Raw genomic sequence first — 27285 nt, forward strand, 5'->3', positions numbered from 1 at the left:
TTGAACTGTGAGGGGTCCTTGGTGCTCTCTGAGCTTGGTTCTCACAGAGCACCAAGGCTCATTGTCTCCATTTTGGTGTGTGGCTTTGTAGGGAAGGTAAATACATTAAAATTACAATAAAGGGAGATGTGATGGCAAAAAGCCTGATTTAGTCTAACAATGTGGAATTGGTTATACTCCAATCTAGGATTCCTTAAGACCAGTCTTAATTGTAGCGCACTAATTAACTGTACACTAAATAATTCGTACAACTACAAATTACAGTACTAATTACTATCTTCACTAGAAATCAGTAACCTGGATTCTGTATTTTTATTCATCTCTCTAAAGTCCCAATTGCAAAGCCAGAGTAATCTCCAATTGGGCCAAACAGGATTACACCTTTTCACTGTTAGTTGATCCAAAATGGTTGACACTCTCACACAAGAATATGTGATTCTTTCCTGAAGTAAAAATCCTACATTGTAGCCAGGCCGTTGAACTACAGATGACCTTTCTGTAAATAGGGGACCAAAATATAAGACATTTCAGTGTAGCTAGTCCTCAACTTATAACCATTGAACGATCAGCAGCAACCAGTGGTGCACCACTGGAAAACTTGAAGGACCAGATGAGGGACAGATCATGGGAAAAATTTATTTTGACATGAAAAATCAACACCAACTTGATGGCACATACTCATTTAGTCACGACAATTTCAGTAAGCACATCCATTGGGAAAAACACTATTACTTCTACGGTAATTATTGGGTATTCAGGTGAACTGGTGATCTTATAGAACAGGCATGTCAAACTAGCGATGTCATGTAATGTCGTGTGATGTATCCCAATTTTTTCGCGCAGTTTTGGGATGACACGTCTGGCCTATGGGCCGGCAGTTTGACATGCCTGTTATAGAAGAATCAAATACAGAGATAAAAAGGAAATGAAATGACTGTCAGGGACCTCCATAAATATATAATCAATTCTTTAATTGGTTATTTAAGAAAGCCAAGTTTATTAAATCAACTTATTAAAAGACAAAACAATTGGAATGTCCATATTAAAGAATATGCATACTGTTTTCATAGACACCCTATTTTATCATCTGCAAAGAATGATAATGTGAGGCTTCTTTTTTCCTAGAGAACCTTTCTCATTTTAAAACTCTCTGCAAAATGTCTTTACAGGTACTGCTGCATTATATATACAATGGTCTCTCCCAGCTTCTAATATTTATTGGGGGGGGGGGTTGTTTAGAGGCCAAGCCATCTCTTTACCACGTTTAAGATCTCCCAAGCTGACAATAGCACATCCTGCTCTTTGCAGGCAGAAAAGGCCTCATTAGGAATGGTGGGTGAAGTGTGATATTTGGGATACTGTGTTATCTTGTCATCCACACCGTGTTCCCTGAGCACATCTATCTGCTCAGGAAGCTTAGCCAGCTCACATCCATAAGATGCTGCCTTATCAGCCAGCTTTGCAAGAGAGAGATTCCTCTCAAAGCTACCTCCCTGGTTGTACTCAACTGCTGTCAGAGTCTTCTCCATAGCCCGGAAAGTCATATACAGCAGCCATTCTGTGCTGCCATTCCCAGCAATGCTGGCTGCTACCTGCAGATCACATTCTGCTTGCCGGAGCCAACGCTTTGCCTCCAGGAAACAGTGATTTGGTTGTGATCTTGAAGAGTTTGGTCCACATCGATGGTATGACCAGAAATCGTAACTGCTGCCGCCACCTCCTCCTCCACCACCACCACCTCTGGTAAATTCATAGTGCCTCTGTTGATGCTGATGAGCTTGCCGATCCCATTCACTCCAACAGTCTGAGAAGTTTCTGTGATAGGAATTGCTACTTTTGGATCCTCCACAGGAGCCATTTTGCCTCATTCCCTTCTCCATCTCCTTAATCTTTTCTTTAAGATACTTGAAGAGTTCATTAGCAGAATCTTCCTGGCCAAGATTTTTATCTGGGTGGTAACACAGATACAATCTTCTAAGGGCTTTCTTCTTCTCCTCTTCTGAAAGTCTCCCAACTTGAGCTAGGCACGCATCTATCTCTTTCTTCACCTCGCTCAGTGGCCGGTGGTGCCAATACTCATTAATATCTGGTCTTACCACTTGGGCAGCATCAGCGGGACCTGTGGGCAGCACTACCAGTTTATTTGAATCGGAAACTGGCTTATTTCTCTTGAAATGGTACAAGTCATAAGCAGTCACTTCTTCTTGCCGACCTCCTCCCAAGTCAATACGATATGTGTGTATTTGACCAGCACCATTCTTCTGTGACTCAAGTACTTCAAGGACAACAGCGTACAGGTAATGCTCCTTGGGCTGGGAAGAATCCAGATAGCCCACATAATCTCCTTTCATAAAGGTATGCAGAATGCTCATATCCAGACTGTCATACCATTCCTCAGGGATGTCTTCTCCTGGAGGAGGAAGGTCATAAGCATTTCGGATTGCCTGCTGATACAGAGGCACTGCGCGTTTCTCTAGGACTTCAGCAATATCTTTAGGTCTCTCGCAAGCTAAAATCTCCATGAGGATCCCCATAGCTCCTGGCTGAAGTTTTTCTCCCAAAAGCTTATTAACCTCAATGGCTAGAGTTGAGAAAATATGTATTCCCTCTTGGCAACTCATGCTTTCCTGGTGAGTGAGGTAAATCTTTGTCTCTTCATCTGACATTCTTGCGACATGCACTGTCTTGACACGTTCAGTTTCCTCTAAAACTTGCAGGTTGTAGACCATTACAATGCAGAGCTTTTCACAGCACACCACTTCTAGCTGATCTGGAGAGAAGAGTCCGTCATTCATGTCGTCTATCTCCTCTGTTTTACTCTGCCATTTCAGTAGTGCAATCAGCGCATTCCGGAAATCAAGAGAAACCAGAAGTTCTTTGAGATTGTTCTGAAACTCACAGTGTTCCCGATACATGCACAGTTTCAGAGAGGACTCTTCTAGTTGTTCTTCAACAATGTTATTGAAATACTTGGGGCGGAGATTTTCAGGTAGCAAGCGCAGAAGTTTCCACTGCTTATACTTGTCCGCTGATATGGAACATTCAGAGAGATCAACCAGAAAGCGAAGTGTGTTTTTCAAAGCAAGGGGTTCTTGACCAGATTGGTAGAAACTAAATACTAAAGTGTTTGATGGATATAGCTTCCCATCGATGCAAGGGAGATAAAGTTCTTGCAGCTTTGAGAAATCCACTGGCTCCTTTGCTTCTTCCAATAGATGGAAGAGGAACTGAGTAGCCCTGAGCACTGCTTTAGTAAGATTGGGTTGCAGTTTCATCCATCCTGCAGTCTCTTCTTGGATCCTGGCCAGAACACTGGCATAATGATAGATGGTTGCCTCAGTCTGCACTCCAAACTTTTCAAAGATATCTATATAAACCCCTAACTTGGATGGCAGCATGTAGAGGTATGGTCGAAAGTCATTTGAGTGCTGCAAGTGGACCACCACATTTTCTGCCTCAGCTACTTCATTATCATCTGTCAGTATCACAGGAAGGCCTTTAAGGGAATTCACATCTATCTCTTCCTGTTCTGACAGGAATTTGTACATGCATTTTAGAACTTCTGCCCGAGTTTTCTTATTTTCTAGGGTATCACAGGTTACTTGACAGACATTACCCAGATTTTCCAAGACCACTTTGGTAGGTACTGTGCATATCACTCCAAGTTTTTCTAAAAGATCCCTACCTTCTTTCCCAACATAGTCATTAAAAGAGAAAGCAACAGCTGAAGTCCAAAAGAGTGCAGGGTTGTTTGAACAGTACAAAGAACCTCGGGGTGCCACTGGAGCTCTGCAAGGGGCGTATGGCAAATGAAGGCTACGTAGTTTATCAGGGAGGCAACGCGGTACAAGGAAACGGATCTTGGACAGTTTTGCCAGGAAGGAATTAGACAGTTCATCTTTTGCTCTGGAAAACAGATATTTCAAGAGTGCTTTACTTTTTCCTTGGACATTTTCAGAAGTGGAACCGCTGCTGAATGCCTCTCGTTCAACCTGGGTAGCACATTTCAAAACATCTTCCTCAGAAATCACCTCCTGCAAACCCACATCCAATAAAAACAGCTTCACTTCCCACTCTTTGATTGGACGCATTGAAGCATAGAATTTCTCTGGTACAAATCGAGAGCTCAATCCCAACTCTTGAAAAATTGTATCATCCTGATAGAAGTATGACACAAGACGCAGCACATTCTCCTCATCCCGAATGAAGGCAAAGGACTTGAATGTTGACACCACAACTGCTTTCTGGGTCTCATACTCTTCATCATAGTGTGACTTGATCATGAAGAGTAACTTTAAGGCTTCCAGTACCTTGGCCTCAGGAAAACTGGGTATCCTAGGCAAAAGTAGCATAAATTGTTGCAAATCATTCATTTCTCCAATACCAAAGCACTTGCTCAACCTTTGATTCCAATAGGTGTCCCTGAGTAAAACAGTCCTTGCATCCATTTCATAAAATTCCAGAAAGTTCTCACAGAGTTTTGGATTTTTGGATACTAGACGATAGACCTTAGCATATGAAACTAGTGATACGTATTTTTCTTGATATGTCTCAAAGACAGGCAAAACTTTCAGTTTTGCTAATAATGCTTGATTATTCAACTTTTCCAGATCCTTACAGAGAAACCTCAAGAGTGAATCATACTCCCAGGATTTGAGTTCTTTCCAGCGTAGGCTACTGTGGGTAGACAGTTGCTCCAGCACTACTATAGGGTCTTCAATCTTTAGCAGCTCTGGATTGATGCAGTATACAGTCAACTCTGGAGGCAACAGGGAGTTATCTAATTTGGCAAAGCCCAGCTTATTAAGAATTTCACAAACTGGGCTTAAGTTATTAGGTATCAATGTACCAAGGGATTCAAGAGGAATCAACTCACTGGAACCATAGACAGGGAGCAGAGAGCATCGTTTGAAGAGGGAAATGAACTTTGCAAATAGCTCGTTCCTTTTTTCCTTATTCTGTGTCACACAGATTTGACTTTCAAAGAACTTCCACACTTCCCCTAACCAGCTCTTCTTGCGTTGCTTATCGTTGCCCCAGCTGTCCAGTGTCAACATCTCTTGTATATAAGCCACAGATTCATCTAAAGTAAACTTCTCCAGGAATTCCATTTCTAATAGAAGCTGATTTAGATTGTAATCTGCAAAGGCAGAAAAACAATGCTGACGATGTGGGAAAAGCTCACAAGCACTGCTTTTCTGATAAACAGGTTCTTGTTGGCTGAAACATCTCAGCACGTTATCATTGGTCAACAGTAATGGAAGTCCTTCCACGCAATTCACGTCATCAGAACACAGTCCACTGAGAGAGGAGGTTAGGAGAGCAAACCAATTGGAACGATTCTTTACAGGGGTTTGATTTAGTGAGCATGGTAAGAAGTTGAGCAGACTTTTCAAAAAATTACAGAGGGAAGGAGAATCGAGAGTCACTACATCAATTTCCGCCATGACAAATTGCTCATGTATGTCTTGTAACTGTTGAAAGGCAGGGACCAACCTCATACCCAGCTCCTGAAGAGTGCGCTCAAGAATTTCATCCTCTATTGTATTCTTCAGGAAATAGGGGCCTCTGGTGGAATCCTCTTCTTTAGGTGCACTCCAACACACACTTATTGTTTCAATTCTACCGGCATTTTTGTAATTGACATTTTTCTGATAAACTGGCAACAATGGGAGCTGGTCCTCATGCATCAGTTTATACAGATGGATCACTAACTGCTGCCAAACAGGAGATACATCTTTGGTCACAATTGGGAAATATTGCAAATACTTCTGAGCAAGATGATCATGGCATTTCTGCAGAGTATGGAATTTCAGGGGTTCACTCCCCAGTGTCTGGCACAGGTTTTTAAGTAACTGGCCATATAAAGGGGCCAGCAGATATTGCATGAGTAACCTATTCCAGGTTGAATTGACATCCCCTTCACCGCTATCCTTGCGCAAGTCACGCCGAGCTGAATCCACTGCAAAGTTCCCATTGACATGGATGGGAAGGCCTGTCCTTCCTGGCAGGGGCAATGTGCAGAAAGCCCTCCCACACACTTGTCTATTAAGACAAACAGCCACACCACCATAGGGAAGTAGCATGCCCTCTATGGTCTCTGTGCTGTCCATTCCAATTTGCCTTCCAACCCACCAGATGCTGGGATCATGCAAGAGATTAGTGCTGATCTTCATTTTGTAGAAGACGGTTGCTGGTTTGCTCATCTCCAGGCCTCCTGCTGCAGCTGCCTGCTGCAGATGTTTCTGGTACTCAAGCCTTCCAGGCTCCCCTCCTTCAGTTTCAACCCGCAACAACTCTTTGGGTTTCCTGTCTTCCTCACCCATAACAGAGAAAATTACAGTGCGAATGTGATTGAGGAACATCATGAGGCATTCTGCATCTTCTTTAAGAGCTTCCAACATATTCTCCATATCTATCTCAGACACAGATTTCTGACAAATGGGAGAGGAGGCCGCCCCTGCAGGAGTACGCAGGGGCAACCGGAAAAGTGTGCCCTGTTCCAACTTAAACACATCAGACAAAAAGGTGTCATAAACATTCAAAAAGGCCTCTCTGAAATCTTTTGTGAGGTTGTATTTTGCGCCAGGTGAGACCTCATCAGACTCTGGGAGATAACACAATGTGGGGTCAAAGACACATAATGTTCTATCCCCTGTGACAAATGCAGGGCAATCTGTCAAATGGTAAACAGTGTTGAATCCCAGACCGTATTTTCCTATAGCATCCCGCCTTCCTTTTTTGCCACCATAGCCTAAGCGCTGGATCCCCTCAATATCGCTCATTTGGAAGGTCCGGTTGTTATAAATGCAGAGGGCTGGACCTTGAAGAGACTTCCATTCATCACTGAAAACACGCTCTGTTGGATGCTGACGGCGATCCCAAAGGAAATGGATGACACTCGCACCAGCATCGTCAGCGTTCTGCAGCAGCTCTTTCAGCACATCCTGTGAAGAGGGATATTCCTGAAGGATGTTAGACAGGCGGGTACACGAATCCTCCTTAGCTCCAAACTCTGTGCCCCAAAGAGAAAGTTTCTCGATCCGTCTCTTGGACAGTATATGGTGCTTTTTGGTCGATATGCCGCAGCGCACAGCAATTTCTCGTGGAATCATACTATGGCAGAATGGTGTTCCGCTCTCACGTGGGAGCCATGGAGTATCATCAAAAAGCAGCTTAGGCAATTGTCGTAGGACTTTGTCCTGGTCTGGGAAAAACATTTTCTGGGACAAATAAGAATCCAGTTGTTGATCTTCTAGCAAAACTCCAGCAAGCCCTGCAGTGATTAACCTAAGTACAATTTCTAGTTGCTTTACAGAAAGTGGCCGTCCAGCTGCATCCTTAGCCAGGGTTTCCAGGACAGAAGCATAATCATCCAAAGTAAATACATCACGTACACCGATACAATTCCACAGATCCTTTTGTTGCCAGTACTCCTCAGGCAATTTGAAGAGATATGGAATAGCGTCGAAAGCCAGATTGTGAGACACTTTACACACTGGCACAAAGCCAACACTGACCAGGATGAAGGGGAACGTCTGTGCCTTTTGAGCTACCTCCACCCTACCTTGATTGTTCTGGACTACTTCATTGAGAAAAGCATAGCAATTTTGTGCCATCTTAGCCAACTTTTTTGGAGGGAGGGCATTGGAACAAAAGGACGCTGTCTCCAGTTGCTTTAGCACTGTAGTTGCAGATAGTTTGCATTTGACTCCCAGGAATTCCATTATCTCCTCAGAGAGCTTGGAGTTTCCCCCAAGGGCTTTCTTGTCCAGGATTGGTTCAATCAAATGTACCAAGGAATTCAGCTTGTGGTAGTAAATCTCACCGGGGCAGCAGATTTTACGCATATTCCCAGGAAGCACTGCCGGTAAAAAGGGAATATCCCTAAACAAAACCTGGGTAGTATTTCTGGAACTTTCCTGGAGATGGCCATCAAGGAGATCCAAGATACAGCAGACTCTCTGGCATGCTTTGTCGGGGTTCTGATGCCACAAAGCCTCCACAGTTCGGGCTCGGCTTATCAATTCTTCCATTTCCACCCAATCTTTGCTCATGCCAAGATGTTCCAAGCACAACAGCCTCTCTGGCTTCAGAAATTCTTCACCCATAGGAAAGCAGCCATCTTCAGGACAGTAGAGAGGTGCGACACGGCCCTTTGGGTGTACAAGTTCTTTAATGGTTTTCAGCTTTTCATTTGGAGTAGCAGGAATGCAAGGCAGGGATTTCAGGCACTCATTCACCCTGGCATCATTCATATCTAGGGCACGAAGAATCAGGGCATTACGATCAGGCACTGCAAGCTTAGCAAGGTTGGGTAAAACAAGCTCCTGAAGGAACCGTGCCCAATTATAAGTGTTTAGCACTGAGCTGTTTCTCGGGGTCCAGGTTTTAAAGCTCAATTTAATCTTCTCTGGAAGAGAAACTGCAATCTGTGGTTCTGGTAAGAGTAACGAGAAGGCTCTCACCGCTACAGACCTCAGTTGCGTCTCGCGAACGATATCATCATCCAAAATGCAAGCATGATTAAGCGGGCGCCATTTTTGTCCATCAGAGAAGAGAACTGGCTGCTCCCCATTTATTCCATCGATTAGTGCTTGATAGAAGGCTTTGGCTGCTTCAGTGAAAGGGTACTTGATACTAGATATATCAGGCCAAAAATCATAATACTCGTAGTCCTCCAGGAGATCTTGTTTGTACATGTCTCGGAGTTGAGTTAGTGCCCCAAGCCATGCAGCTGTCACTGAATCTCGTAGCAGTGCTATATTCCACTGGCCCTTTTCTGTGGTATCCCAGAGTCCTTTGCGATTACTAAGCACGGCAAAGGGAGCTGTGAGATGCAGTGGGAGACCTGATTCAATGGGAAGAGGTAAGAAGCAAAAGACACGGCCTTTAAAACCACTTATATCCGGGAGCCATCGCCCAACGGTGGTACTAGGCCGGAGTGGTAAGGCTACCCTAGCAGAAGGAGGCAAGAAATGGATACCCCTTTTTCTTCCCTTTCTGAACAGTTCCTCAGCTTCCCCATCAGCTGAGCATGAATGGAGCAGAAAATGGTGGATATTCACAGCTGACTGCCACGTTGTTCTCAATCGTATAAGGGGAACGCCCATCTCATTCAGTACTTCTCTGCTTACTGTCGCCAGTGGCTGCACAACTTCTGGACAACTGGAACCCTGTGCAAGGTAGGAGAGTGACACCTCCTGCACTTTATTGAGGAAAATCAGCAGGTACTGGGAAATCTCCTGGAAACCAGTTTCTAGTCCTTTGATCCGGCTGGGTCCAAACGGCTCAGGGCAGATCTGAGATTCTTTGGCCTCCTGTTCAGTGCGGAAAGGCAAACGGATCAGTGTGCCTTGGTATTTCTCCCCAATTCGACATCCAAGAATCCCTCTGAAAGGCCAAAATTGCTCTGGAAAGGAAGCGGCGACTGTGGAGGTCAAATTCAAACGGATGCCCGGTCGGGCTGAACCACGGATATGTTTTTGGAGATGGGTGATATTGGGATCAAAGATGAGGACGGTCTGACCACTGAGAAGGAAAGGCACATCAGTCATATGGTAGACAGTGCAGAAACCTAGGCCAAAGCGACCGATCTTGTCCTCCTGGTGCTCCTTGGTGGCTGCACCTAGTTGGGTAATGTTGGAGAAATCTGCCTCGGTAAACAGCGCATCATTCTGGGCCCAAAGGGCTGGGCCTTGGCAAGTAGCCATGCCAGGATCCAGAAGTCCTTTAGTAGCGTCATGTTGCCGGTGGTCTATTAAGAATCGGCAAGTCTGAGCACCGGCATCCTCGGCATTCTGCAGCAGTTCCTGAAACACGTCAGCATCCTGGCTGTACTCCCGAAGGATGTTACGGATTCGGAGAGTGATGGGCTCTGAAGGCCCCCAAGCCTCAAACAGTTCTAAGCCTGACAACTTGGTACTCACCATCTCCACCCCAAAGAAAGCAGCTGTGGCAGAAGAAACCGCTTCATGCACCAAACTGGGTAGGTCTCCATCCAAATCAGCAAGACGGGCACGATCCATGTCACAATACAGTGCTGAACTGGCAGGGCGAAGAGCAAAACCAACCAAACCTATGATCTGCACCGGTATAAGCATTTCCTCTTCCCCATGGTAATCTTGATTGGTAAGCCAGTCCAAGGCAGCTACAAAGAGGAGTAGTTCAGCCTGCGTACCCCCGTTTGGTCTGGCATTAATTTGTTTTGCCAGCTTACGAAGAGCCTGGTCTATATCTTTCTCAGTGGGTGACTGCTGGACACCCCATTCTGCAAAAAGCTGCCTGTACTCTTGGAAATCTGGAGGAACTCGTGGCATTAGGAGTGCAAAGTCCAAATCATTAGGAAAGGACAGTACCACGTCTGTTGGCCACGAGAAGCCCTTCCCATTCCACACTGATGTGTACGTGGGGGGATGCTGGAAATGGAAGAGATGCTGTTGCATGTGTTGATAGATGCTACACAACTTTGCAGTTAACAGGGGTGTCTCTTTAGAGCAATAGGCTTTTACCAGGTCAGCTAAGTTTTCCATCACCTTTTCTGGAGGTGGTAAGCGTTCCAGGCCCAGTTTTTCTGCAGCGGGGCCCCCAAAAGCATTTGTCAGTCCCATGACCTGTCCTACAAGACTTGCATACCTCTCTGAACGAATTGATTCAGGTGCTAGGAAGACTCCAGCTGGCCCAAGCTTAGAGGAATTGATGGCAGGGACCCAAGGCAGGGACCTCAGCTGCTTCAGCATCTCAGGAGATAAGCGGGACAGTAGAGGACTCTCATTGCAAACCCGGATAAGGGCTTGTGACTTGGCCTTGGCAGTTGCTGTTTCACTTACATTCACTTCTCTTGCAGCGGTTATTGCATCTGCTGGAGAGACAGCACTAAGATCTGATTTCAGACCCAGCGTACGAAGCGTTCGCAGCACTGCTTGCTCCTGAAAGGGCCCTTTGGGAAAGTGGCTCGGTCTTAATAAAGCCAGCAATGTGCGGTTCTCCGGATCGTAGAGATGACAGGGACGGAGCAATTCTGTTGATCCGCAATCCACAAATGGAAGATCGCAGCACAAAGCTTGTAATTCTCGGCTCTGGCTAAAGAGTGTGTCTCCATTGTGCAGTAACCACAACATGAATTGCTTGGCATCTTCAGCCCGATTGGCATAGGACCCCTTCTTCATTGCTCGGACACACAGCAGGCACAGATCCGGCGTCCCCAGAAGCTTTCCGCAGATTTTGAAGAGCAAGCTTCGTTCAGCTTCATTGCGACACAAGAGCACAGGCTCCGGAGTCAAGAGATTTGTAGGCACTGGTGGAACCAAAGTCTTTTCTAAAGCCAAATAATCCTGGGCTGATACTAAGGCTGACTTGGAAGGTGGAAGAAGAGAAGGCATCTTGAAGAAGAGTGGCAAGTTAGTGAGGACTCCGATATCTTTTTGAGAGAATGAAACAGCCGTAGAGAGAAAAGCACTCAAACTTTCAATCTGGCAGGTGGACAACAATGTCAGGTGGTCTGTTACATTTGCTACCCCCAGATGGACAAAAGCTTGCAGGACATTGCTAGGTGTGGGTTCTAGAACATATTCTTTCAGTTGTTGGTGGGACCAACTGGAGTCCCAGTTCTGGATCACGGTGCAGCCCAACACTTGCAAAATTTTAGCCACTGCATCCGGCAAGCATTGCCCATTACGCCTCTGGAACATGAGGGTGGGTTGAGGCAAAAGCCGAGCCAACTGAATGCCATTGAGAGAATTGTGCAGAGGAGTCAGTGGTATCATCGGGCATCCTTCGAAGGGTTCCAGGGAAGAAGCACGGTGTGTCAGGAAAGTCCAGAAAGCAGAAATCCACTCAAGGGGAGGCTCGCCAGGATACGCACTGGGACTCCAAATAACAGGAACAGATTTGCTGCTCACCCAATCTCTCGGGAGAGCTCTAGGAAGATTCTTCTCAATGATGGCTTGATTCAAGGAGACCAGATTTTTGAATAACCCTAGAGACAGGAAAGACACAAGGATCAAATACCAATGTTTGTGCATCTCTGTTGGAGGAACATCTTTGGAGATTCTCAGTCATCTAAGGTCATGGTTATCTCAAAGGTGCTTTTTCAAAAGGCAACTACACTTCAATTTTTTTTTTTTGAGGAAAAACTTTTGCTTCTCATCCAAGAAGCTTCATCAGCTCTAACTGGATGGTGGGGGGATGGAAGGATTCGTTCTGGCATTAGAGTTAGTTCTGACTGGTTGGTTGGCTAGTTAGTTAGTTAGTTAGTTAGTTAGTTCTTCAGAACTAATCCTTCCATCCCCCCACCATTCAGTAGCAATTGCAATATGGAAAAGCTCACTGTCCCTTCTTCTAGTCTGTTCTCAGAGGGCATCTGGCTGCTATGTGTCTACATGGACATGCTAAGACCCGATCATATTGTCCTTCAGGCAGATCCAAATAATTCCATCCTCTGCAACCAATATCCCACTGAGATGGTGGGAGATGCAGTCAACTGGATAAGGCTGCACCCAGCCACTCTAATGGGATGGAACAATTACCTTGAGGAACATGAAGGAGAGCCACAACTCAAGACAGCGCTACTTTTGTTTTAGTTGTGGCTCTTCTTTCTGTTCCTCAAGGTTATTCTCACAGCCTATTACACTTCCTAGGGGCTCACATATGGGACATTAACAACTTACCTTTTTTGGCAATTGCCTCCAAATGGTTCAGCAACACAGGAGTTAGATCTTTGGGAAGAAACTGGTTGGCCAAACCAGGCAAAAGAATTCTACAAAACCAAGAGAAAAGTTCCATAAACTACAAACTACCAAGAAGGTCAAGAAAATGGATCTTACTCTATATATTTTAAGGTTTGTAAATACTACACAGGCTCATCAAATATTAAGGCAATCTGCTTTATTTACCAAATTGGCAAGCTTAATCCTTCACGCTCTTGCTGCCATCTCCCTGGATGATGTCTGTTACTTTGAATAGTATCTTTCATCTTTTTCTAAATAAACAAGTGCTTTTTCCGTTTTCTACAAGTCAGCTACCATTCTTACCTTTTTAGTATGCTACCTGGTCTATCTGGCAAAATACAAAGTGATGCAGCTTTCCATTTAATTTTCTTTGCCTAGAACATAAGACGTCTTAGGAAATAAAGGTATGTTCAGTCCAAGATTTAGAGTGTGACATCTCTAAATGCATCTCTTGACACTGACCTTCAGCTGTTCTGGAACAAATCAGTAAAGTTCTGCTTCCCTTTATCCTTAAAGCATTTTGAATTTCTACCTTAACAGATGTTCAAGGGTGACTAAATTCAAAACAGGAGGTATAGTATGTTGAAGGAGAAAGAAAGGGAAGACAGAATTAGACTATTTGGGGTGGGGGTGGTGTGGAGGGAGGCTGCTCACCTGGGAAAGTCAGGATTCTCAACAAAAATGGTCTCTCCAGCATCTCCAAAGCAGGTGTAGTGCCCATTAGCTGTTGGAAGTAGGGGCAGATCCTTCAGTTCCAGGTAACATCCATCTTCAACCAAATATTCCAGTAACAACTTTTTCTCAGATTCTGTGAGCCAATTCCAGATGTTGGCAGCAGCACGTTGCAGAGCCCTTCCCACAAACTTGGCTGTGGCTTCCTGCACTACTGTCCCATCTTTTGCACCCAATACCAAGGCTTGACGCACGTGAGGAGGGGCTGCTGCCAGCGGTGATCCTGCCAAAAGGAGGGCCTTCTCCAGCACTGGGCCTATGGGCTTATCCAAGACTGGCTTTGGCAAAAGGATGGCTTCAGATGGATGGAGCAAGCGAGGGTTCCCTTCTCCAACCCTCACCAAAAGTTTCATGTCCCTTAACCTCTGGCATATTTCAGTTACTAGAGGCTTGTACCGGAGTTGTTGGCTATGAGTTGGGTCTGGCCATGCCCCATATGGGTCACCAGGACAGGAGGAGGCCAGCACCACCATTTGGCAATAAGCAACAGGCAGTACCTCCTCCATAAGTAAGTGGTTCCAACGGCCCTCAGCCCCCCGTGCCTGGGACCCCTCTTCAGACCACTGCACATGCCTCCGGTCATCGGTGAGTTGAAAGGGAGCACTGATGTGCAGTGGCAATCCAGTGACATTTTCCTCAGTGGCTGGGAGAGGCAAGACACAGCTAAGGCGGCCGGCACATCTGTCCTGCAAACAGTAGGCCAAGGATAATGCTGGTGTGGATCTCACCTTCTCAGCCAGGTCCCACAAACCTGGGAGAGCATTTTGTTTTGCTTCTGCTGACAATATGAGCCACTCACAGCTGGCGGCTTTAGCAACCCCAGTACCTTGTAAAGCAAGAGTTTTGATGCAGCCATTGGTCTCCAGTGTGGCTCCAAGATTGTAATCAGCAAATATTTCTGAGATACTTCTGTTTCTTCCCTGGCTCAGAGATACTTTGGTTGGTTTTTGCACGTCTTGAACAGCATTTGACTCACAATATGGACGAGTTGACACATTAGCCTTCAGCAGCTCACAGATGGAACCACTAGAACCAACAATGCCCAAAGTCAGTTTCTGGATGTTCCTGAGAAACAGCAAGCTAATGGGGGCATCATTTAAGAATGAGCGCAGCAGTTCCTGCACCCGTTGTGCACTGTAGATGTTGTCTGAGATCTTGGAGGGGCTCTGCCGAATAGGAAAGCGAAAGAGGGTGCCAGGGAAGTAGCCCTTGACTGCTGGGCAGGGTTTACCAAGGGAGTCCAGTGTTGCCCAGAATGGTTGGAATTGATCTGATGCCTCCTCCCATTCCTCTATACTCCACAGCTGACCTCCTTCCTCAAGTGCTGTTTGCTGCGTGTCCAGCACTCCCAAAAATTCACCAGAGAGAATTGATGGAAAATCTGAAGGATGAGAAGGAAAATTTAGCTTCACAAACATGCAGTGAACACTCCTACTTCAATTACTTTCCTCCTTTCTTATTTCAGTACATATAAGTCAGTAGTAGCCACTGCATTATTTTATCTTGGTTCTTGACAGTGTTGTACCTGCTTAATACTTGGACCACCAGGAAATATTAATGTAGACTAGATCAGTGCTTTTCAACCGATGGAACGCCTACCACCAGTGGTACTTTGGCATGTGGCAATTGATATGCGGCCCTCCTAGACAAATGTAGTGGGGGAGGGGAATGAGCTGAGCGACGCAAGCCTCAGGGAGAGTCAGCTGGAGCTGCAGGATTGTCTGGGCTCGGCAGAAGCTCCAGGAGTGCAGGCAGAGCTCCAGCTGATTGGCACTTCTGGAAGCAGCGAGGAGCTGAAGGTAAACTGAAGAAAAATGGGGGAGGGAGGAGAGGATATGTTTTGGTGGGAAAGGGAAAAAAAACAGGGAAAAAGACAGGGAAGAGAAGAAGCTGTGGAAGCTCAGCAGGCAGGGAGAAAAAAGACAGGGAAGAAGCAGCAGCTGTTGCTGGAAGAAAAGGGCCCTGGTTCGTTTTCTCCAGCCAGGAGAATGCAATCAGCACTGATGAAATGAAAAGCCAGGAGACGAGCATGTCAGAAAGAAGGTTGGCTCATTTCAGAAGCCAGTGGGTTCCTGGTCAGCTGGAAGCTTGAATGGATTACCATAAGGATTTTTATGTAGTTTTTACAGCGTTTTGTAATTCAGAAGCTCGATTTGTGTGCTTTGGTTATTGGACTATTTTACTCTGTTTTACAAAGTCTAGCAATGAGTCCAAAGTGTTGGCTTTCATAGGTTTCATTCCTTTAAACAAATGTAATTAGTTTTACCCCCTTATCTTGAGTCTGTCTATGGCTTTTAGCAAGTTTTCTCTGTAGGTAAACAGGCTTAATTTAAAGTTATCACTTTTCACAATTGCTGGAGCCTTTTAGGCTGATTGCTACATTGTTTAAACTGTGACAGGCCCAAGGCAGCTTAAAGAAAAACAACAACAAAAAACAGTTTAGTGTTTCTTTATTCTGGGAGGTTTTTGTGAGCCTTTCTTGCTTTGCACTTGATTCCTGTGTCTTTAAGGGTACAGAAAACGGACCGGGGGGGGGGGGGCGCATTCTTACTACACTGTGGAAGGAGAGCTAAGGAGAGGGAGAGAGGAAGAAAGGCCAACCAGCCAGCTTATTTTTTTAGTCATCAAGTTTTCAACACCTTGCTAAGCACTGGTGGTACTCAAATATTGTCATGTCCTAAAAGTGGTACAATTTGTGAAAAGGTTGAAAAGCCCTAGACTAGATAACCAGGCAATGTACCTCAAGAAAAGCCAAGTGATTGCACTGGGACAATATTGTGTAAAACAAAGTTGAAAATGGCAGGGAATGGCAAAGGGCAACTATTATTGGATAGTTGCTAAGCAAAGAGCAAATGCACTCAGCAGAGCTGAATTTCACTGCAGCAGTGTTTCCCAACCTTCGCAATTTTAAGATTTGTGGACTTCAACTCCCAGAATTCTGGGAATTGAAATCCACACATCTTATAATTGTCAAGGTTGGGCAACACCGTTCCAGAGTATCTTCACGTTGCTAGATGCTCACATATCGCATTATGTTCTAACAGTCATTCCTTCGGGCTAAATCAGAGCAGACAAATCCCATTAAGGCTTAGTGCCCTGTACAAACCTTATTGCGCTAAACCAGTTATTACATTCACAGTACATTACAATTTGCTGGATTTGCACAAATCAATAAATGATAAGCCACAGTTGATAAATCAGGCGGCACAGTGTGATTGTTTGGTTTTAACATAAGGCAATGTGTGAAGCTAAACATTAGGATACTTTTGACAAAAAAGCAACTCCTCCCTTATCTAAAATACCTGGGATGTGTCTTCCTGGATTTCATATATACAAAGCGCAAAAGTCCTTTTTCTTGAAACACTTCGGAATTTTGGCAGTGGCGGTAAAAGGAAAAACTATGCCCAATAAATGTTTTCAGAAATGTGTGTCGGTTTTGAGATTTGCTGTCTCCTAAATCAAGACGTGCAGAGCTACTCACCAGTAATATGGTAGACAGAATTGAAGCCTAAGCCGAATCTACCAACTGTAGATGGATCATCTTCCTTATGACTGATGCCGGGACTTTTGATCCCCTCCCAATCATCCTCAGAGAAAATGCCATTATTGTAAGCCAGAAGTGCAGGTCCTAAGAGAGAAAAATGTGGACTAACATATATTCCTTTTTTTAACATGAGGGATTACAGTGTCGTCCAAAAGTACAGTCTTCCCACCCACCACTTTTAACTGCTTGATCCATTAAGTCAGGTCCTTCCTCAGTTTCTTCCTGCAACTCCTAAAGCGACTGAAGGCTCCTGCCCCTCTTATCCGATTGTTTCCTAGGCAGGCTCGCTCTGGTCTTTTCCCAAGGTCACCCGTGCATTCCATTGCAGCAGAGGTGGGGAACGATGGCCCCTTTTTATGCCTTTTGGACTTCGGCTTCCAGAATTCCTGAGCCAGCATAGAGGGTGTTAGGCATATGGTGTTAGCCTACAATGTTGGGTTGAAAATATATTAACCATAATGTTATGACTTTAAGAAGTTAATTGGCCAATGGGTAAGTGTTCTCATGGCCATAAGAGGAAGCTTCTCTCTCTCTCTGAATTCACTGATCTCTACTATTACTGTTTTTGCTCTGCTGATGGTTTACTACTGTTGTAAACCTGAACTGTGTATTGACCTCTGGACCGGTAAGAAGACTTTGTAGTTTGGATTACTCCTTGGACTGTTGCTATTGTGTATGACCTGGACTGTTTATTTTTGACTGTGCATTTTTTGTTTTTACACCACCCTCAAAGTAAAATACTTTTTGCTTTTACAACTCAGTGTACTCCTGTGTGTGAGACTCTTACTGCTCTCAGTGCCCTTCCTTGTCTGTGCAACTCTTTGGTAGCACAAGGAGACCTCTGCACAACAAATTCCTTAACAGAGGGGCTCAGGAATTCTGGGAATTGAAGTCCACAAGTCATAAAAGGGTCATCGTTCCCCACCGCTGCATTACAGCAACCTCTATACTGGGTGTGGGGTGGTGGTCTTTTTGGTGCTAGAAAAACAGGAACTCCTGCTTCCCCCCCTTTTTTTCCTCCCCAGAAGGGAGAATGGCTCTTTTGTAGCCATTTCCCTGATCCCAGGAAGCGATGACACCGTGCGAACGGGAAACTGACCAAAAGCAGCAGCAGAAGTAAGCCAAGAATGAATCCTTGCTGGCAGACCTCTAATCTCACCAGCTTACTGGAATCTGAAAACTAATAGAAGATCCAGTCTTCTGTGGCCAGGAACTGATGCCAAATGAGGTCTTCCCCCCACCCCTTTCTGCATTTGAGGACAGAACCCCCTATTTGGATTCACTGTGTAGGCAGAATATGGGTTGCAGACATCCTCATCACTTTACATCATTATTCTTTTCTGCCAGCTCCTACGCTGGGGAAAGGCTCTTTCCTTGCTGCCCCGTGGCTGTGTTCTAAAAAGATTTACTGGCAAGGCCACTTAGGAAGCCAGCCTCCAGAGGACAAAGTGGAGAAAGAGTTCTTGCTAATGGAAAAACTGTTCTGTACCAGCCTGCTACCGGCCCTGCAGAAAAGGCAGGGACAACCCCTTTTACAAGAAGGCAAGAGGCTGGAATTACGCCTGCCAAATTTATTGCTACAAAAACAAATAGAACAAAACACAAACCAAGAAACAGGAGCTTTTCAAGCGGTTGCCTTCAGCAAACCAGCCCTCCCACGCATTCCCCCTTAAATACAGTTCAGGCGTGGCTTCTCTCTACCTCCTTCCGAGGAGCCCCATTGCCTTCCTCTGTTTACTCCTGATTGACTGCCTCCTGCGTCGGGCGTCCTTGAACAGGGCCAGCTGTGGGTCATCTTCATCCACGCTGTCAGGCTCACACAGCTGGGTCTGCGTCGTGACCAGGTGAGAGGGGCCTGGCTGAGGGCTCTCATCAAGCTGTCCAACCCCCTCAGCAAGCTCTTCAACACCCCCCTCCTCCTCCGAGTCATCCGACCCAACTGCCGAATCCACAGGCTGACCCTGAATCACAACAAAAACAACCTATGCCCCACACTCCCTTGGGCAGCTGTGATGCCAATCGCAGAACTAACGTTTCAGCATTTGGAAAAAAAACAAAGTTGTAAAATGGGGCAAAACTCATTTAACAACTATCTCGCTCAGCAATAGAAATTTTGGGCTCAAATTAGTCGAGGACTGTCTCTGACATAGGAGGCTTTTAAAAATGTAATTTCTTTATTTCTAAGAAGGGAGGATAGCATCAAATTAAACGGGGTAACAGGCCCGGCTGCCTGCAAAGTGCAGGGCCCCCTGTTGTCCAGTGTACACGTAACAGAAATGGAAAAACATTCCTTAAATCCCATTAATAATGCAATCTCCCTGTGCTATTCATATATCCAGTTTTCGTTCTGTCAGTTAATATATGGATCATAATAGGCCTGTGTCTCAGGATTTTGCATCCCAAGCCACACAACACAGATCTCCACCATCAGCCCACCCCACCCCCTCAATTGACAGCTGGAATTATTTCTGGGTGAAGGTGAGCAGCTTTTAGTCCTCCGCATGTCTTGCTCTCTACCTTGGGTGCTTGCCAGTCCATCGGAGAAAAGACTTTGTGTTCCAAAACTCCGTTCATCATAGAGTAAAATCACCTCTTCAGCACCCGCGTCATCTGCATTCTGGATCAGCTCCTTTGAGAAGAAGCAGAAAATCAGGGCAGATTCAGGTAGACGCCGAAGCCAACAAACATTAAGTAAGCTGTGCCTTTACAGATACACCATCCTTTAAAGCTCATCAGAGATGAAGTGCTAGCTATCCCTTCCTGACTCTCTGCCAAAGGACTTGGGATTTCCTGGGACTTCCTTTGCAAGGTTTTAGTCCTCATCTCTCCATCTCCCTTCAGTTTCAATCCGCAAGAGTTCCTCACTGTGATACACACAAATGACTAAATGTGCAGTTTTTTATTATTATTATTATTTTATTATTTTAATCCCATTTATATCCCGCCCTTCTCCGAAGACTCAGGGCGGCTTACCACCTAAGCACAAATCAATGTGCTTAGCAATAGCCTTCATTCTATGTATATGCCTGCTTTATTAGGGCTTTCGCCCCCCCCAAGCAGCATTATTACTAAGTCAGCTTATTGCCCCCAACAATCTGGGACCTCATTTTACCTACCTCGGAAGGATGGAAGGCTGAGTCAACCTTGAGCCTGGTGGGATGCGAACCTGCACTAATTGCAGGCAGCTGGTGTTACTTAAGGAGGCATTAGCCCACTGCTCCACCAAGGCTCAGTTGACATGTAAGTGTATTTACTCGTGTACAGACATTCCCTATTCTCTGGAATGCTCATCTAGTGCTGGGATGAGTAGCAACAAGAGAATTAATGTTTGTATTTATATTCATTGGATAGGAAGGGATTACAAGAGAGTAAGCAGGCACACAATAGTTAATATGCACTAAAAGCAATATGATGGTGCTCAGGACTACACAGACCCATGTATTCTTTGTGTGTCTGCTTACTCTCTTGTAATCCCTTCCTCTCCAATTCTCAAGGGGAAGGGAGAAAAACAGGTCAGGATAATGCATACTGATTATAATGGTGATCATGTGAATGAAAATGCTGTAAAGATTGTAAAAGTGGTTATTGGTTGTAAAGTTATTGTTCAGCACTTCTAAGGAATGAAGAAGATAGTAGGTGGGGTCTACCTGTACATTATTATATGATTAAATGAAATAGGTATATGAAACTATATCTAACACAATTGGCTTCCATCCCCAAAACACCAAATTTCCCTACAGTGTTGAGGCTGGGAACTGTAGTTGTCAACATTTCCTTTAGCATGAAGAACCCAACAGTTCTAAAATCCCAGAATTCCTGGTGTAAACAGAATGTACAATTTTCAGGAGTCTGCCCACCCCTTCTTCATATGCATTTCATTCCCTCAATAGTTTCCAAATAAATTTTATAAGGTAAGTTGAAATAATACATAGATTAAAAGAGATAATTATGTATGTTTACTCAGCAGTCCCAAATTATCCAGATTACCTAAATTACCATCAAGCTAGTTACTTATGTTCATATATCTTTTTTAAACAAAAAGTTCTGATTTTTTATACAGGATGTGTATGCATGGATACACACACACACATACACATTTTCCTTACTTTTAGTTCATGTAGAAAACAAAACTGCTCCTTAGATATTGCTGATAAAATGTGCGATATTCTCAAATTAAGAACCATGTTCCTTGCAACAAAATGTAATATGATAAGCAGCTATATAAATGTGATGAATTAATGAATCAATGAATGAAGAAACAAGCAAAGCAGCTAGAGTCTATTCCTATGTCAATATTTCCAAAGACAAAAAAAATCCAGTGTTTAACTCTTACAAACCCACCTTTAATATCTGCCCTCCATCTGGGTATTTGCGAAGGATACCCTGCAAATACTTGAGGATGGGAGGCGGTTTCTGCCGAAAGCCCTTCCTGAAAGACAGACAAACTTCAATACAGGGCATAAGGACCTTCTAATAGCCAACTTCCAGCAACGCCTGTTCAGATACATTGTGTAACTACTCCATCTATCTAACACCAGAACGGGAGTTTGTGACCTTGCAGAAGTTACAAGAAACAATAGTTCTAAACTTCTTTTACTGCTGTCAATTCTGTGTGTGTGTGTGGGGGGGGAGAAACACTGGGACCTGCAGTTTAGTAACATCTTGAGGATGCCAGGTTTTCAGTCATTGTTTCTAAGGGGGCTGGGGAGGAGGGGGAGGGATCCTGCCTTAAAAAAAGCCAGAAGTACAAGAAGACAGGATGATACAGGCAGTTCTTGACTTACAGCCATTCATTTAGCAATCATTCAAAGTTACAACGTCACTGTAAAATGTGACTTGGGACCCATCCTTGCACTTACACACTTTGCAGGATCCCTACTACCATATGATTAAAAATTCAGGCACTTGCAACAAACATGTACTTACAGTGGTTGCAGCATCCCAGTGTGATCATAGTGCTATTTGCAGCTTTCCCATCCAGCCTCCAATAAGCAAAGCCAAAGGGGGAAGCGGGATTTGCTTAATGAAGGCGTGATCGGTTAACAACTGCAGTGACTTGTTTAACAACTGTGGCAAAAAAGGTTATTAAATTGGATATGACTCATTTAACAACTGCCTTGCACAGTAAGAAAAATGCTGGTCCCAATTGTAGTCCTTAAGTTGAAGACTACCTGTACAAATACAACACCCCATAAAATTATACGAGCCAGGGAAGATAATTCACATGATTAAAATTTTGTCCAGAAATTACCCATAGATTTAAATTTTAAATTACTGGCTCTGTCAATAAACAGTTTTCTTCATTGCACAGCAGGCAAGTTTTACCACATAGATTTAATAGCTCTGGTTTACACGGCTGTATTCATACAACACATTAAGCCGATAACAAATCATATTCTGGCCACATTTAGCCCATCACCATTTCTCTCTCAGCCCATGTTCGCACAAGGCGATTCCAAGGCTGAAACAAAGGGATTAGGAGTGAGATGGGCCCTCTCTAAATTTGATAAATTGATCAAATGGACCTATGATCTGAGGGACAATTCAGTCTGATTTCCCATAAGCCTTGGGCATGGCCTCCAGTGGCCCTCTATTGCCAAATTATAATATTTAATTGAATAGAAGGTAATATTAGCTACTGTAGCTGGACACACACTGAAAAAAGTGCTTTGAATATTATTATATCTGCCCCAAATATACTTACTAAACTGAGCCAGATTATAACCGGCTCTCTCTCCTTGCTCCTACTCCAACTATTTCACTATCCCAGCTTGTGCTGAGGATAAGCTGGGATCTGAAGCCTTCCTCCCCAAGTGTGTGTGTGCATGTACACAACATCTCCTTTATGGGAATATAATGTCACGTTCATGTTTCTCTTGGAAAGTTATATGCAACTCTCTATGCACGCACAAACATGCACAAGCTGTGCATTGATGTAAACACTCTACTGTAGTTCAATGTTTCAACCATTACACCTGCTCTCATTTGGTTGGGATTGCCATTTTCACAATCCCCAGCCATAATCCTTCTGCCTTCTCTCTCACACACAAACACACACACACACAAATCCTTACTTTTTCTTCTCCTTTTGAGACATTCTTCAACCTGCAGGAATAAGAAAAAATGTATAAAAATGAAATACAGGCATAACATACAGTTGCAAGAAAAACTATGTGAACCCTTTGGGATTATGTGGAGTTTTGAATGAATTGGCCATAAAATGTGCTCTAAACGTCATGTAAGTCACAACAATAGAAAAACACAGTCTGCTTAAAATAATACTACACAAACATTAGCTGTTGTCATGTTTTAATTGAACATAAGATGGAAACATTCACAGTGCAGGAAAAAGTATGTGAACCTTTGGACTTAATAACTGGTTGACCGTCCTTTGGCAGCAATAACCTCAACCAAACGTTTCCTGTAGTTGCAGATCAGACCTGCACAATGATCTGGAGTAATTTTGGACCACTCGTCTGCACAAAACTGTTTCAGTGTAGCAATATTCTTGGGATGTCTGGTGTGAATCGCTCTCTTAAGGTCATGCCACAGCATTTCAATCGGGTTGAGGTCAGGACTCTGACTGGGCCACTCCAGAAGGCGTATTCTGTTCTGTTGAAGCCATTGTTTTGTTCAATTACTTGTATGCTTTGGGTCATTGTCCTGTTGCATCACCCATCCTCTGCGGAGCTTCAGTTGGCAGACAGATGGTCGTATGTTTTCCTGCAAATTGTCCTCATAAACTCTGGAATTCATTTTCCCATCAATGACAACAATCCGTCCAGGCCCTGAGGCAGCAAAGCAGCCCCAAACCATGATGTTCCGTCCGCCATGTTTTACAGTGGGGATGAGGTTTTGATGTTGGTGTGCTGTGCCTTTATTTCTCCACACATAGTGCTGTGTGTTTTTCCCAAACAACTCAATTTTGGTTTCATCTGTCCACAGTATATTTTGCCAGTAGTGCTGTGGAACATCCAGGTGCTCTTTTGCAAACTTCAAATGTGCTGCAATATTTTTTTTGGACAGCAATGGCTTCCTCCGTGGTATCCTCCCAGGTACTCCATTCTTGTTTAATGTTTTCCTTATTGTAGATGTGTCAACAAAAATGTTAGCATGTGCCAGAGATTTCTGTAGGTCTTTAGCTGACACTCTAGGATTCTTCTTTACCTCATTAAGCATTATGCGCTGTGCTCTTGCAGTCATTTTTACAGGATGACCACGCCTAGGGAGAGTAGCAACAGTGCTAAACTTTCTCCATTTGTAGACAGTCTATCTTACCGTGGAACATCAAGGCTTTTGGAGATACTTTTGTAACCCTTTCCAGCTTCATGCAAGTCAACAATTCTTGATCGTAGGTCTTCTGAGAGCTCTTTTCTGCGAGGCATGGTTCACATCAGACAGTGCTTCTTGAGACCAGTAAACCCAAAACAGGTGTGTGTTTTTAAAGGGCAGGACAGCTGTCAGCAACACATCCAATATCATCACACTGGTTGGAGTCAAGGTTGGCTCACTCCTGGCTCCAATTAGCTCTTGGAGAAGTCATTAGGCTAGGGGTTCACGTACTTTTTCCACCCTGCACTGTGAATGTTTCCATCTTATGTTCAATTAAAACATGACAACAGCTAATGTTTGTGTAGTATTATTTTAAGCAGACTGTGTTTTTCTATTGTTGTGACTTACATGATATTTAGAGCGCATTTTATGGCCAATTCATGCAAAACTCCACGTAATCCCAAAGGGTTCACATACTTTTTCTTGCAACTGTAATCACACCAATTAATTTGAACTCAGTGCAAATTAATTCCAGGATGAATCCAAGGGAGCTGATCCATTGCCACCCTGCAAATCTGGCACAAGTCAATTTTTAGGAAAGCTGGAAACAATCTGAGAGGAGGAATCCATTTCTGTCTCAAATCTAAACTATCTTTCAAGCTTTTAACTTTTAAGGCCATTAACCCGCTGACATTTATGGATCAAAAACGAAACTTAAGACACACCATCTGGAATCAATTCATTCGCCATTAGGCAGGTGATTCAGCCGGCCAAAATCTGCTCCGTCGCAATCCTCTCCCTCCTCTCAAACTGGATTTTTCAGATCCAGCAAATAATGAGATCCCTAAAATCGAGCGGAGACACAGAAATTCCCGAAATACGGATCCCCTTCGCTTCGCTGTAGAGCAAGGCTATTTATTGTTGGGTGTTTTTTTTTCTAATTCGCTTTTTTTAAGTGATTACCTTCTAGAAATTAAAAGAACCCATAAAGTCCTGTGCCAAGTTTCTGCCCGAAGCGATGCTCCCCAAACTGTTCCGATCGAGCGATCCAGAGCTAGGATCGTATTCTCGGATTGAAGTAACGGGGAGATGGGATCCTATGGGCTGGATCGCATCCTGCCCTGCTTTTTTGAACCCTCCTAGCCCCCTTTTCTCTTTACCTCCCCTCCCCGCCCCCCCGAAAACCAGGCACGCTGGTCCCCATCAATACCTACGCGCCACTCCCGGTCTTCAGGCTGTCGCTTCTCCAGAGGAAAAGATGCAAATGGCTGCTCCACGCCTTCTCCGCCCAATCAGCAGAGTGCCGGCAGCGGAGGCGTCTGCATGCGCTTTAATAGCCGGCTGCCTTTCCTCCCGGGGAAATCGAAACCGAAAGTGATCCTGGCGGCGGAAGAGAATGGAAACTCAGAGCGAGAGGGCGGCAGAGGTGGCCAAGAGCTGTAAAATCTGGGGCGAAGGCTTGTTTTCTTCAGGGGAAAGCACGGAGGGCTGGACTCCTGCTTGAGCGGAATGCCCACGGCTTCTTTACTCAAGGTGTAAGCTTCAGGGACTTAAGTGGGAGTTACTCCTAAGTAGGTAGGTATGTGTAAAGCATTGCAAGCCCCAAAGTGCGGTTCTGTTCAGGAGGAGACTTTCCGCTGGGAAACCTCACCCATCCAGAAGCGTCCTAAAACCAACCTGCGTGTTCGGGTTTTATCTTGACCAGACCCCGAAGCCAGATCTGTCCATCGCTGAAACATCTTGATTGGCTGGCATGAGGTTGGGAACGCCCTGGGAGCTACTACATGCTGCATTCACACAACAACGTGCTGAAGTAAAACTTTTAGAGAAGATGGAAAGAGTCGCACTGCAGCGAGATGGGCGGCAAACAAATTTAATCAATAAAAAATAAAATAATTTATTCTGAAAGGCAGTTCATTCCTTACTGGTTCATTCCATCCTTCAGAGGTGGGTAAAGGGAGGACCCAGCTTGATGGGGGCAATATGGGGATTCTGTAAACTGCTTAGGGCTGTAAACATTGTGAAGTGGTATGTAAGTCTAAGTCAGGGGTGTCAAATTTGCAGTGCCACGTGACGTGTCGCGACATATCGTGACTTTTTTTTCCTTTGCCGACGTGGTTTGGGCATGAGGCATCCGGTCCGCCTGCTGGCAGTTTAACACCCCCTGGTCTAAGTGCTATTGCTAGGATTCGGTAAGGCTGATTGGATTGCAGGAATGAAAAGGGTTCCAGAGCTACGGATCCTAGCAGCTCCAGCAGCAGGGGCAATGGAGGGGGATTCTGGGAGGCCGCAACTTCCTCACTTCTAGAAGGGAGCCAGGGTAGGGCTAGACAGAGCTCTTCATGTCTATCCTAAGTTAACGTGATGTCTTCCCATGCACTTTGGAACTGCAGGATAGATAGTCCTTGAGTTACAGCCATCCATTTAGCAATCGTTCAAAGTTAAAACAGCCCTGAAAAAAGTGACTTAAAACCAGTCCTCACACTTAACAACCATTGCAGCTTTCCCATTTGGGAAATTTGGGCATTTGGCAACCAGCATGTATTTATGATGGCTGTAGCATCCTGGGACCACGTGATCGCCATATGTGACGTTCCCAGCCAGATTCTGACAAGCAAAGCAAAGGGGGAAGCTGCATTCACTTAATGTCTGCGTGATTCACTTAACAATCATGGCAAAAAAGATTATAAAATTGGACACGACTTGTTTAACCTCCTCACTTAGCAACAGAAATTCTGGGCCCAACTGACTGTAAGTTGAGGACCTTGTATTGAAGTTTGATATCTGAATACTCAGAACAGGGTTTTTCTAAACGGTGAGGTCTACTACCTCTTCAGTGATGCAGAGTCCAGGGAAGGTGTGAGGAACCTTTCAATGGCATCAATCCATCTTTCCCAAAGTCTCATTGTATTGTTTTCATTAGAGTGTCTGTAGCTCAGGGTTGAACTGTGAGGGGTCCTTGGTGCTCTCTGAGCTTGGTTCTCACAGAGCACCAAGGCTCATTGTCTC

The 27285-nt window shown here is 44.6% G+C and overlaps 1 protein-coding gene across 1 annotated transcript; it reads right to left on the minus strand.

Moving 5' to 3' along the window:
* Positions 1 to 616: 616 nt before the first annotated feature.
* Positions 617 to 25653, minus strand: LOC308677512 (sacsin-like). The gene is made up of 8 exons (XM_081343972.1): positions 25487 to 25653; positions 23079 to 23109; positions 21346 to 21433; positions 19522 to 19633; positions 16942 to 17088; positions 13383 to 14841; positions 12669 to 12757; positions 617 to 11977 (listed from the first exon to the last, which is right to left on the minus strand). The coding sequence occupies exons 2-8, from the start codon at positions 23099 to 23101 to the stop codon at positions 1236 to 1238; spliced, it is 12660 nt and encodes a 4219-aa protein (XP_081200098.1). The 5' UTR covers positions 23102 to 23109; positions 25487 to 25653; the 3' UTR covers positions 617 to 1235.
* Between the last annotated feature and the right edge of the window lie 1632 nt (positions 25654 to 27285).

This window comes from Vipera berus (genome assembly GCF_964194415.1).
Source record: "Vipera berus genome assembly, chromosome: Z".
NCBI lineage: Eukaryota > Metazoa > Chordata > Lepidosauria > Squamata > Viperidae > Vipera > Vipera berus.

Excerpts from the sequence above, each read along its gene's own strand:
- LOC308677512 (XM_081343972.1), bottom strand. The coding sequence starts at position 23,101 with ATGTCTCAAAAGGAGAAGAAAAA. Across the intron at positions 19,634-21,345 it reads ATGGAGGGCAGATATTAAAG|GAGCTGATCCAGAATGCAGA; the intron begins GTGGGTTTGTAA and ends TTCTTCTCAAAG. Across the intron at positions 17,089-19,521 it reads TGGACTGGCAAGCACCCAAG|GACCTGCACTTCTGGCTTAC; the intron begins GTAGAGAGCAAG and ends TTTCTCTCTTAG.